Source organism: Oncorhynchus mykiss, chromosome 17, assembly GCF_057628025.1.
Source record: "Oncorhynchus mykiss isolate SJ-2025 chromosome 17, ASM5762802v1, whole genome shotgun sequence".
Classification (NCBI taxonomy): domain Eukaryota; kingdom Metazoa; phylum Chordata; class Actinopteri; order Salmoniformes; family Salmonidae; genus Oncorhynchus; species Oncorhynchus mykiss.
Genome location: NC_143038.1, coordinates 16,597,007 through 16,609,868, shown reverse-complemented (window position 1 = coordinate 16,609,868; position 12,862 = coordinate 16,597,007). Strand labels below are relative to the sequence as shown.

The 12,862-nt window shown below is 40.5% G+C and overlaps 1 protein-coding gene across 5 annotated transcripts in view; it reads right to left on the bottom strand.

Annotated features, from left to right (window-relative positions):
* LOC110493802 (apoptosis-stimulating of p53 protein 2) overlaps positions 1-9,905 on the bottom strand; it is a 45,136-nt gene extending 35,231 nt beyond the window's left edge. For 2 of the 5 annotated variants that reach the window (XM_021568296.3, XM_090204933.1), the window contains exon 1: positions 6,173-6,728. In XM_021568296.3, the coding sequence (XP_021423971.3) occupies positions 6,173-6,199 (27 nt within the window). In that variant the 5' untranslated portion in view covers positions 6,200-6,728. Of the gene's footprint in view, positions 1-6,172; positions 6,731-9,797 lie in introns of those variants that run through there. The other 3 variants (XM_090204935.1, XM_090204934.1, XM_021568297.3) reach the window with 3 other exon arrangements.
* Between the last annotated feature and the right edge of the window lie 2,957 nt (positions 9,906-12,862).

The following is a 12,862-nucleotide window of genomic DNA, read 5'->3' as shown; positions in this document are numbered from 1 at the left end:
ACTGCTAAACTTTATCAAGGGTGTCAATAATTTTAGACCCCACTGTATATCTTGGAGAACCAGAAGTAGAATAGAATACTTTACTTCCTGTGAGAGAATTTGTCCTATAGGCTACACTGTATTCCAGGTAGCCCCCACATACTGATAATTCCAGTTTTCAGAATAAGACGTGTGCATAGGCAGTAGTTGTATTAATAAAGCCACGATAGAATTAGAATGGATTGTTTTCAATTCTAAGGATAGATTCTATATAAACAGGCGGCTTGATTGAATACAATTCCCCTGATTCACACAGGGGAAAGGCAGAGCACTTTGACTTTGCGTGTGGGGGCAGCCCTAATAACACAACATCGCCCTTCTATTCAGACAGATCAGACAGCTTGGGGGTAAAGTTTCCCCTAAGTACATATCTAGGATCAGCATCCCCTCCCCCAATCCTAAAAATGCAAAACTGACCCATGATGAGTGTCTGGGGCAACTTAACACTATTCTGATCAGACATTGGCCTGGGAGGTCTAGTCTGTGGTTAAAAAAAAAAAAAAAATGTTTCACAGTGTGGGGCATCTAATGAGATCGGTGAGGCTAAGCTTCTCATTAATTGCGCATCAGTGTGACTGAGAACAAACGTCATTAGCAATAGGGATTCTAATTGGTGGAGAATAAGGTGATGAGCTAAGTGCTATGAGATCTTTGGAAAGATTAGCTGTAATTGCAAATTGTTCCTCTGTTATTAGGTGACATAAACATAGGCGTCAGGCATTTGACCACGATGACTCGGACTAGAGAATCTATAACACATTCTCTTAACAAAATTTCAACTAAAAGGTTGTGTATTTTATCATGTATAAATCACTGTTGATAGGGATAGACTAAATTAATCGTGGATGGTGGTCTTAATCCGAAATCTAATTACTGACAAAGCCCTTCTTGCGCCTGAAAATTTCTTCCCAAAAAACAACTTTGCATGAGACGCCTTGAGGAAATCAAAATAACCTTTTTTTGTGACATTCATTCTTGGTGAGTTATTGTGCTGTGGTGCTATAAATGCTAAAGTGCTCAAAAGTAGGCATGGGAAGAGAACAAGTTGAAATGACACACGCAAGTTGTTATCGGACCAACTGACCATTACATTTGGTTAAACAGGTTGAGTGAATTGTCGATATACCATGACGGACACAAATTGAAAGCTAATTAATTGGAAATAGAGAGTTAAGTTTGCTGTGACGGCAGTTACAAGCTAGAGGAGTAATCCAACCCACTGGAGTCATTAATTATTCATGCCAATAACAGCATACAACAAATGAGCATCTGTCAATACATGCATCATCGGGGCAAAGCCATCCTACGGAGTCCAACTTCAAAGAACTGTTGTGTTCCCTCTTGAAACAGGGACCTTTTCAGTTAAAGCGGTATCCTTTTCTCCATTCCATGTTTTAAAAAAGATATTAGCACTAACCCTTGACTTGTGGTTGTGTGGATCTTTAATAAAATGTTGGCAGATTGGGATAGGCTTGCGAGCCGGTCAGCTCCCAATGTTTTTAAGCTGCAGCCTGGACCCAGGCCATATGGCCAGGCTCACGTGACTTTACTATTGAATCAGCGTAGCAGTAGCAACCCTCCCCCGTTCCCAACCCCCACTGTGCTGAGCGTTACTCTGGGAGCAGAAAAACAGTACTGGGTGAAAGCAAATACAACCCAGTCGCTGAAATGTTTACATTTTGACATAGGCATTTTGGGACAATGGGAAATGTCATTGTAAATCTCCACCACAGCCATGGAGCAGTACTTTTGAATAATCGCCTAATGAATTTAGAAATAGCCTAAATGTCGCAGCAGAAAGAGTGTGTGTGTCTGTGTGGTTGCTACTGGTTACAGTGGTAACAGTTGCAAAGGCACTCTGTAACCTCAGGTGTGAGATGAGTTTAACAATAGTAATCAATGATATTTGGAACAAGAAAACAAAGTTAGGCCTAGCCTATAAACTAATCTATTATTTACCCCTATCTGTACCACCCCTGACCATGCTAAATAATCACTTGAAGATAGGAGGTCCTTGCAAGTTGAGTAAAAATCTATTCTCCGTTCACATAACCACATGATGGAACAGCCTGAAATAGATTTAGCCTAACCACCACATTTATGAGTTCCACCATGGCTAACACTAATTTTCCAGGATCTCAACCTATATAAAGAAACACAAGATGTAGGGCCAACACTATAGGGCTCCCAAGAGGAACAAACAGACACGCTGAGTTATATTTCGCTCACCGTCATTACAGTTTAACAATGCAGGGTCATTGTTCTTCAAATAGCTGTACTTCTTGTTTTGTGTCTACTTTCCAACCCATGTTTAACTAGCAAAATTACACAAGTGATAAGGCAACTGTCCTCTTCTTCACTAGGTTCAACTGTTGTCAAGATATGTCATCCACTCATTAGTCAAGGTTCCTTTTAAAGATCAGTGTCTGGTTGAACAAGAAAAGGGAAAACGTTTAGATGTTGTTGAGGATGACATGTTGGCTCTAATTTACACATCATCACTCGGGTATATTGTTACACAGTAATAATCATGTACTCTACCATGTCCAAGGGCTATAAGGACAGTAAATCCTCACTTGGAAACACCGGACCTCAACAGAGCCAAACAAGTGACGCACTCAAGAGCTTCGATAATATCTGGATTTACCATTCTGCAGACCAGCTAATAATAGAACACCATTGTGCCCATTGTGTGTGGAACCCTGCACCCACCTCATGGAAAATCTAAACATAGAAACCGATCCAGGTTACGACTGATAAAGATTAGAGCAATGCAGGAAAGCCTGTTCAAATTTGTAAGAATGTTAGTTTGTATTTTGTTTCACATAGTACAGTTTTATAAACAAATTCAGTCACACTTTCTTGCAGCACACAAAGAGGATCTTGTAAGTGTCAAACCCAAGAGTGTTTTTTATTTAACTAGGCAAGTCGGTTAAGAACACATTCTTATTTACTGGTTACAGCAGTCGTGCTCTGGGTGTGGGGTAAGATTTGAGGCTCACACTACCTCTCATATGACTATGCATTGTATACATTCTACTCTCGATGTAAGGGCCTGAGACTGCTATGAATGGGTGCACTCAACCAAAGTATGCATTATCTGCACCTAAACAGTTTACAATGTGCATTTACCTGGAGTCAATGGCAAGTTTATAAATTGCCTGACTGGGCAGATGAGTCAGATGGAACCACCCGTTGTATAAAAAAATCCCAATAAGGGTTACATTTTGTAAGCTGGGATGTTCTACATGAATTCAGTCACTTTTTGACAGCACCCCCTTTTGATTTGAACGAAACCTTCCATTCCCATTTTCCCACGGTAGAAGTGGTCAGACAGTGACTTTTTGGACAGGAATGACAAAACATTCAGGAGATGGAGGCGCTCGAAATGGACCCATTTTGCATGCTTCACCATGAGACATCCATATCTTCATCACTGAAAAATATCAACAATTGACTTTGATATTATTTCAAAGCTTACCGATTTGTCAAACTATTGTTACATTTATTTTTATACATTTTTCAAAAAAATTGTCTTATTTGCTTTTTTACCTTTAAAACTAGAATCTGTAGTTGAAACAATAACAAAGTCTCTGTCTCTGTTTTGGTGAAAAGCTAACAGATGGGCATGGAGAAATGATAGACAGAGATATTGATTCAAGGACTGACTATCTATGATATCGGGGCCTCACGGGTGGCGCAGTGGTTAAGGGTGCTGTGCCACCAAAGACCCTGGGTTCGCGACCAGGCTCTGTCGTAACCAGCCTAGCGCCGTCTGGGTTAGGGAGGGCTTAGCAGGTAGGGATATCCTTGACTCATCACGCACCACGGAACATGCACGCAGTGCACGCCAGGTGCACAGTGTTTCCTCCGACACATTGGTGCTGGCTTCCGGGTTGGATGCGCGCTGTGTTAAGCAGTCCTCCCCTAACCTGGGCCATTTGTGCACCACCCTATGGGTGTCACGGCCGGTTGTGTGCCTGGGATCAAACCTGGGGCTGTAGTGACCCCTCAAGCACTGTCTTAGACCACGGTGCCACTTGGGAGGCAGTTTTTTATTTATTTTGTCCATACACCAAAAGAGGACAGAGGTCACACATTATCACCATGTCATCAACAATGTTGTGTACCAAACCAACCACAAACCTTTAAATTGGGAAGTTTTTCTAGTAGCCTAACTGGCAGTTAACCTCATATGCATGATTTTAAACCATTCTTTAATTTCTGAAATGTCTGAAATGTCATGAGATATGATAAGGAAAGAACCTGACATTCAGAGAACACATGGAATTTCTGAACATGAGCATGAGCAACAATAAAAGTCTGCCATTGAAACTGATGCAAACAGATGAAACTAGAGAAAATAAAGTCTCACAATAAGAGCTACGACACTAATATTTGTGCATACTCTTTAGAATTGTAATCTGTGGGTGTCACGGAGTAGGCTGGAACCCCATTTCATGAACCCAGGATCCATAGGTAAGGCATGTTCATGTACATGTTCAATAAACAGATAGTAGGTTGACTGGTGAGATTGGAAGGAAAAATCCACTCCAAACCACTCATTCCTTTAAATTTACAGTGTTCAAAAAACAAATATGTGAAAACAATATTTTTGTGAACAAATGTCTAACTTTGGCATTATAGTAAGGTTGGTAGCAATAATGAAAATCATCTGTGGCATCTCAAGTCGTTTATAAAATCCATAATGCAATGCTCTCTATGGGCTGACTATCTGGCTAGATAGCTAACTAGCAAACGTAGCTACACTATAATACCAAAGAAATGTCAGCATGTAAAGAAGCTAGTTTGCTGTAAAATTGCCTAAACAAACTGCACTATCAATTTAGGAGTCTACAATCTTAACCTGCAGATCGATGTGCCTCACAGAGTGGAGTTTGACATTCGCAACGGCAGATATACTTTGAGATGGGAAACGTTGCCCATGCTACGTCAATGGGCCGTGAGGTGCATTCTGGGCGATTCTGGGACAAGAAGCGCTCTCAGTCAAGGAATGAATGAGTCTATTGGCGGTAAAAACTCAAAGAAGTACAACACTACACATCTATTCCGAGATATGAGATAATTAACTTGCTATCTGTAGTATCGTATAGCTTTGGAATCCAAACATTACAGCAGGTAGCCTAGTGGTTAGAGCATTGGACCAGTAACTGAAAGGTTGCTAGATCGAATCCCTGAGCTGACAAGGTAAAAAAAAATCTGTATTTCTTCCCCTGAACAAGGCGGTTAACCCACTGTCGTCATTGTAAATAAGAATTTGTTCTTTACCAACTTGCCTGGTTAAATATAAAACATATATGTATGCCCCCAGTGCAATTCTGAAGTCTATACATCCGCAGTGCAATTTCAACTGATTTTTACTTTTGTGTCAAATTAACTAGTTATTGTATTTTGTTGAATTTATATAACACTCCATCTTTGTTTAGCAGTATCTAGTACAATGATTCCACAATGTTTATCGGTTTTCATCAATTTCAATGGTGGTCTTTTATTTTGAAGGCAAACCTCCGATTCCACTATTGTTAATCACGCTAATGTTGCATACAACACTCTGGTCAAGGAAGCCCATAATTGGCCAATATGTGGGGTATTCAAACAAACCTGTCCTGTATTGTTACCCTGGATTGGAAGACTGGGTTTACTGAAAGTCATTAATGCAGCCAGGGATTAATTGAAAATTGAAGGCTGCAAGCGCGGCAGGTAGTTTAGCGGTTAAGTGCGTTGGGACAGTAACCGAAACGATGCTGGTTCGAATCCTGACATGACTAGGTCTAAAACCTGTCGACATTGCCTTGGTACTTAACCCTGATTGCTCCCATAAATCTGCTAAAAATGACAAAAATACACAGTATTTACAGAACCTGCTATTGTTACCACTGTATGCCACTGTTGCCAGCAACATGTTGATTGTCAGTGTGCTAAAAACCTACTCAGATTTTGTGTGGAGATCCTGCCTTTGTCTCAATATAATAGAGAACTAGATGCTATAGGCTGAGGAACTAGATAAAACATAGCCTAGGGAGAGAGGGCATATTCTAAACAATTCTGTCTTGTCTAATCATAATCTTAATCATAACATCAAAGGAACATGTAGTCTGTTAAAATAACTCACCGGCATCATATTGGCTCCGTATCGCATTGGCTATTGCTATCTTCGATTCGAGGATATCAAATCCCTTACGTATTCGATAACCCAACAGAGCAGTGACATCGAATCAAGTTTATTCCTTTTTTTCTGTCGCCCCCGTGTATTATACGCACGAGTGCCTCTCTAATTTACATTCTCCTGTTACACAATTATTGATGTCGTCTTTACTGGAGACCTGTTGCAGTGGTATTGTAACAATGCCCTTCTCAATGACAACGATCTATCTATCCCTTGAAATAATTTCTCAGGATTAGTCCGGTGGCCACCTGATCGAAATGGCCATTTGGCCCAACAAAGGTTTTGTACAAATGTGCAGCCGTGAATAATAGAACGGCAGAAATAGTCCACTGTTAAATCCAATTTTCAATCCATATTTAATCTATCTATTAAAGACTAACATTTTTAGACGAATGTGTATCTTTACGGGCATTTGCCCACTAGGAAAGCTATCAATTGAATTAACAAACGACTGCAACCCAACCCAAACTCGAGTGACGCGATCTGCGAATATAATAATGCTGCGTTCATAACCAAGAGGGAAGGTGGTAATCATCAGTTGTGAAGCGGTAAATAGGAGTTGTGTGCGTTCACATGCGTTCAACTCGTTGAGAAACGCTAATTGGCTAATGGCACACAAGCTGCATCAACCATAATTTAAAACTAGAGCTATCATGCACATTGGGCTACAAAAAATATATGAACAGATTCGTTTTTATGAATACTATTTTGTTGTTGCATGTAACTGCCGAAAATGCTATTATAGTGGCCCGGTCTTATTAAACTATCCGTAACATTGTAAAGTTACAGTCCAATGAGTATGATATTTACGTTTACGTTTGGTATATATGGTTATGTAAGACTTTTTGGGCGACCAAATTCAGATTTTTCACGTGGCAAATACTGTGAAATGTTTACTTACAAGCCCTTAACTCTTATTTTTCTTAAAACTGCATTGTTGGTTAAGAAAATATTTACTAAATATATATATATATATTTTAAAGTAACACAATAAAATGACAATAACGAGGCGATATATACAGCGGGTACCGATACCGAGTCAATGTGCGGGGGTGACTATGCATAGATAATAAACAGCGAGTAGCAGCAGCGTAAAAATAAAAAGGGGTGTCAATGCAAATAGTCTCGTTAGCCATTTGATTAGCTGTTAAGGAGTCTTATGGCTTGGGAGTAGAAGCTTCCAAAGAGCCTTTTGGACCTAGACTTGGCGCTCCGGTACCGCTAGCCGTGTGGTAGCAGAGAGAACAGTCTATGACTAGGGGGGCTGGAATCATTGGCAATTATTAGGGCCTTCTTCTGACACCGCCTGGTATAAAGGTCCCGGATGGCAGGAAGCTTGGCCCCAGTGATGTACTGGTTCGTACGCACTACCCTCTGTAGCACCTAGCGGTCTGATGCCAAGCAGTTGGCATAACAAACTGTGATGCAACCATGTTCTTGATGGTGCAGATGTAAAACTTTTCATGACTGTCTTGGTGTGTTTGGACCATGATAGTTTGTTGGTGATGTGGACACCAAGTAACTTGAAGCTCTCGACCTTGCTCCACTAAAGCCCAATCGATGAGAATGGGGGCGTGCTCGGCCTTCCTTTTCCTGTAGTCCACAGTCATCTCCTTTGTCTTGATCACGTTGAAGAGATTGTTGTCCTGGCACCACACTGCCAGGTCTCTGACCTCCTCCTTCCTTACAGGCTATCTAATAGTTGTCGGTGATCAGGCCTACCACCGTTGTGTTGTCAGAAAACATAATGATGGTGCTCGTGTCGGGCAGTGTGGAGTGCAGTAGAGATTGTGTCATCTGTGGATCTGTTGGGGCAGTATGCAAATTGGAGTGGGTCTAGGGTTTCTGTGATGATGGCATTGATGTGAGCCATGACCAGCCTTTCAAAGTGCAACAGGTTGGTAGTCATTTGGGTTACCTTGGTGTTCTTGGGCACAGGGACTATGGTGGTCTGCTTGAAACATGTAGGTGTTACAGACTGGGTCAGGGACAGGTTGAAAATGCCAGTGATTGCATTTTTGGTCAACACATGCTCTGAGTACACATCCACGTAATATGAGTTATAGATCTGTCATTCTCATTGAAAGCAAGTCTAAGAAGAGGTAGATTGGTTTTAAGTGCGCTATTTCGATGCTTCCCGTTCATAATTTTTTGTATAATTTACTTTCAGTTTTTATACACCAGCTTCAAAAAGCTGAAAATACTATATTTGGGGTTTTTGAAAATATATTTCACAGTGGTTTAGATGTTAAATGATTCTCTACATTGCTTGTTTTGTCACAAACTGAAATTAGAAGAACTATTAGAATTTTAGCATCCAGGTAAAGGCGGAGCGATTTCTGCATATTGCACCTTTAAGGCAAAAACTAAAGTAGGGTGGATGGGTAGGCGTATACCGTGAAAGTCTCGTGACCGTTCAAATCTCATCATGGAAAACTTTAGCATCTGAACTAATTAGCAACTTTGCAACTACTTACAACTTTTTAGCTACTTAGCATGTTAGCTAACCCTTTAACCTAACTCGTAACCTTTTAACCTCTAGCCTAGCTAACGTTAGCCACCTAGCTAATGTTAGCATTAGCCACACCGGCCACCTAGCTAAGGTTATCAACAACAAATCAGAATTCGTAACATATATGTTTTGTGAAACGTAAAATATCATATGAATTGTAATTTGTAATATATCATACGAAATGGATGATGGACATCCACAAATTAATAGATTACATACTAACACTTAATAATTGGAATGTTCCGGATTTACATTTACTATGTTACGTCTACCCCTGAGTGCAGGTTGGTTATAGAGGTCCTTTTCCTTTGTCAACAACATCAGAGTTGAGCATGTTATTTTTTTATTTTATTTAACTAGGCATGTGATAGAAGTGGGTGTTTATGCCGCGTTCAAATGCTAGTCGGAACTAGAAAACACGGACATTTCCGAGTTGCTAATTCGATGAAAGCAGCGGTATAACTACAACCAGTTAGCAAATCGTAAATTTCAGCGTTTCCTAGTTCCGACTAGAATATGAGAGGCATAAGCATCCACCCACCCATTGGCGATGATAAACGAGTTTCCCAGTAATTACCAGTTGGAGGGCCGTTCAAATGGATTCATCCAATCATATGTTAAATACCAATTTCCCACAAAATTGTGACCGCAGCTTAATCCCACCTGGCAACAATAAACTCCTCCTTGTTTCACCGTGCTGGGATGTGGCTTCTACCACCCCCTGACAGCATGTTGAAAAGAGGAATGTCCACAGTAGCATCGAAATCCAGGTACAATGTAATGTAGTTTAGGGAAGTTCAATCAAAAAGGCTGGTCTGAATGCTTGCTTTAACTTAATACAGTTAGCACAATATAATTTACTTTGTTTCCTATTATACATGCATAGTGGGAATGTATATGTTAAAGGTTACAAACGTTATCAGCATGGAGCCCCACAGTGGTGTCATAATACCCACAAAAGCTAGAGGTGAAACAGGGAAATGGTTCCACCATTGATTTTTTTTCCATAGGGGATTTTAGAGAAACTTAAAATAAGTGCTGTGTTTCGTGTAGGCTTACCCTGGCGTGTCGTTTTGATAACCATGGAAATCTCTCTCAGACAAGGTGATTTTTATGGATATGACTCACGCTGTGGTACTCTATAGTGTCATGTCTCTCCTCTCGCTTAATGTCATGCGGCATTCGTGTGCTAGTTGGAACTAGGAAACTCTGAAATGGTTGGACTGGTTGAACACGGCACGTATATACAGTACCAGTCAAAAGTTTGGACACACCTACTCATTCCATGGGTTCTCTTTATTTTTACTATTTTCTACATTGTAGAATAAAAGTGAACATCAAAACTATGAAATAACACATATGGAATCATGTAGTAAACAAAACAAAAAGTTAAAAATCAACATTTTATATTTGAGATTCTTCAAAGTAGCCACCCTTTGCCTTGATAACAAGCTTACCCATGTTCTCTTACTTGCTGTCATCCACATCGTCTCGATCATTTACAGTACACTGAACAAAAATATAAAACGCAACAACTTCAAAGATTTGAGTTAAAATCAAATTTTATTTGTCACATGCACTGAATACAATAGGTGTAGGTAGGCCTTACAGTGAAATCCATTTGTAATGTAGTGAAGCCGCCTCTATAGCAAAGCAAAGGTCTCTCATAATCATGTGAAACGTCAATTGCTATGGAAATGCTGTATAATGATGCAACTATGCTGGTGATACGATATAGATTACAATTATTATCCTGAATATTAAGGCTATACTCACTTCATGTTACACACATACACTCAGCCACAGAAATTGGCCGGGTTATTATTTATTCAGACATCACACATTATATATTCTTACTCTTATCCAGAATTCACACACTCTCACATCCAATATCACAACTACTACACACATAATATATTGACTTAATTTTCTAACATCTGTGGCATTGGCTCACAGGCAAGGGAATAAAAAAAATATATATAGCTAGAACCTTTTTCTTGAACTCTAAACATCTGACATTTGAAATATCATACCTCTAATGGCAGTAACTTTACAAGCACTAATTATGGTAAATGTAGACCGAGAACAGTATCTAGTTATGGTAAGGTGTGAAATAAGTATAGCCAGTTATAATTGTAAAGGCTTAGCACATAAGAAAAAAGATCAGTCTTTACATAGCTAAAAGAAAAGGAATATAACATACTGTTTACAGGAAACTCACTCTACATACTTAGATGAAGTTGCGTGGAAAAAGGAACGGGGTGGTGAAAATGTTCTGTCATGGACAAAGGAGCTCAAAAAGTGTGATATTAATTAACAAAAATGTTGATCCGAATGTGCAAATAGTCAGGAATGATTCGCAAGGAAGGTGAATCCTTTTGAAAATTAAAGTGGATGAAAAATAGATTTGGCTCATTAATCTATATGGTCCAAATCAGGATGATCTATAATTCTTTGAAAATATTTACACCAAATCATTATGGTGGGAGACTCAATGGACCGTAAAGGAAATCACTGTACTACTATACTACTGTACTACTATCATCACCGTGCCCTCAAGGATATCACAAATATTATGGACACATTAGAAAGAGGGGATATTTGGAAACTAAGAAACCCTTACTTACCTAATGAGATACACATGGAGGAGACTTAATCAAGCTAGTCATCTTGACTACGTTCTTATCTCTTTCGATTTTGCATCAAACGTTAAATTAGTATTGATAGGAGAGAGAATCTGATCATCATCTAATTGGCCTTCACATAACTCTTACAGAATTTCCACGTGGACGGGGATATTGGAAATTTAATCAAAGTCTACTGGAGGACAATATGTTCTTAACTAAGACAAAATAATTTCTAACTGAATTTTTCCCAGTACAGTAGAGATTCAGCAAATCCACTTATTGTTTGGGATACCTTTAAAATGTACCTTCAGGAGGTCATTCCATTCAGTATTCATCAATAATAAAAAAGCAGTTTCTGTCTAAAGAGACGAGACTAACAAGGAAAATACATTAACTAATAGTACAGGTACTGTAGATAGCAATAGAAATGATACTACAGCAAACTTAACAGGTGTAAATATTTGTATGAACATAACAAGATTCAACAACTGAGACAAACTGGACAAATTCCACAGACATGTGACTAACAGAAATGGAATAATGTGTCCCTGAACAAAGGGGGGGGGGGGGGGGGGGGGGGGGATAAAAAATAAGTCAGTATCTGCTGTGGCCACCAGTTGCATTAAGTACTGCAGTACATCTCAACATGGACTGCACCAGATTTGCCAGTTATTGCTCTGAGATGTTACCCCACTCTTCCACCAAGGCACCTGCAAGTTCCCGGACATTTCTGGGGGGGGAATAGCCCTAGCCCTCACCTTCGGATCCAACAGGTCCCAGACGTGCTCAATAGGATTGAGATCCAGGCTCTTCGCTGGCCATGGCAGAACAATGACATTCCTGTCTTGCAGGAAATCACACACAGAACGAGCAGTATGACGGGTAGCATTGTCATGCTGGAGGGTCACGTCAGGATGAGCCTGCAGGAAGGGTACCACATGAGGGAGAAGGATGTCTTCCCTGTAACACACAGCGTTGAGATTGCCTGCAATGACAACCGGCTCAGTCCGATGATGCTGTGACACACCGCCCCAGACCATGATGGACCCTCCACCTCCAAAATCGATTCCACTCCAGAGTACAGGCCTCGGTGTAGCGCTAATTTCTTCGACGAAAAACTGCGACTCGGCAGTGAAGAGCACTTTTTGCCAGTCCTGTCTGTTCCTGCGACGGCGGGTTTGTGCCCATACGCAACGTTGTTGCCGGTTATGTCTGGTGAGCACCTGCCTACAACAGGCCTACAATCCCTCAGTCCAGCCTCTCTCAGCCTATTGCGGACAGTCTGAGCACTGATGGAGTGATTGTGTGTTCCTGGTGTAACTCGGACAGTTGTTGTTGCCATCCTGTACCTGTCCCGCAGGTGTGATATTCGGATGTACCGATCCTGTGCAGGTGGTGTTACACGTGGTCTGCCACTGCGAGGACAATCAGCTGTCCGTCCTGTCTCCCTGTAGCGCCGTCTTAGGCGTCTCACAGTACGGACATTGCAATTTATTG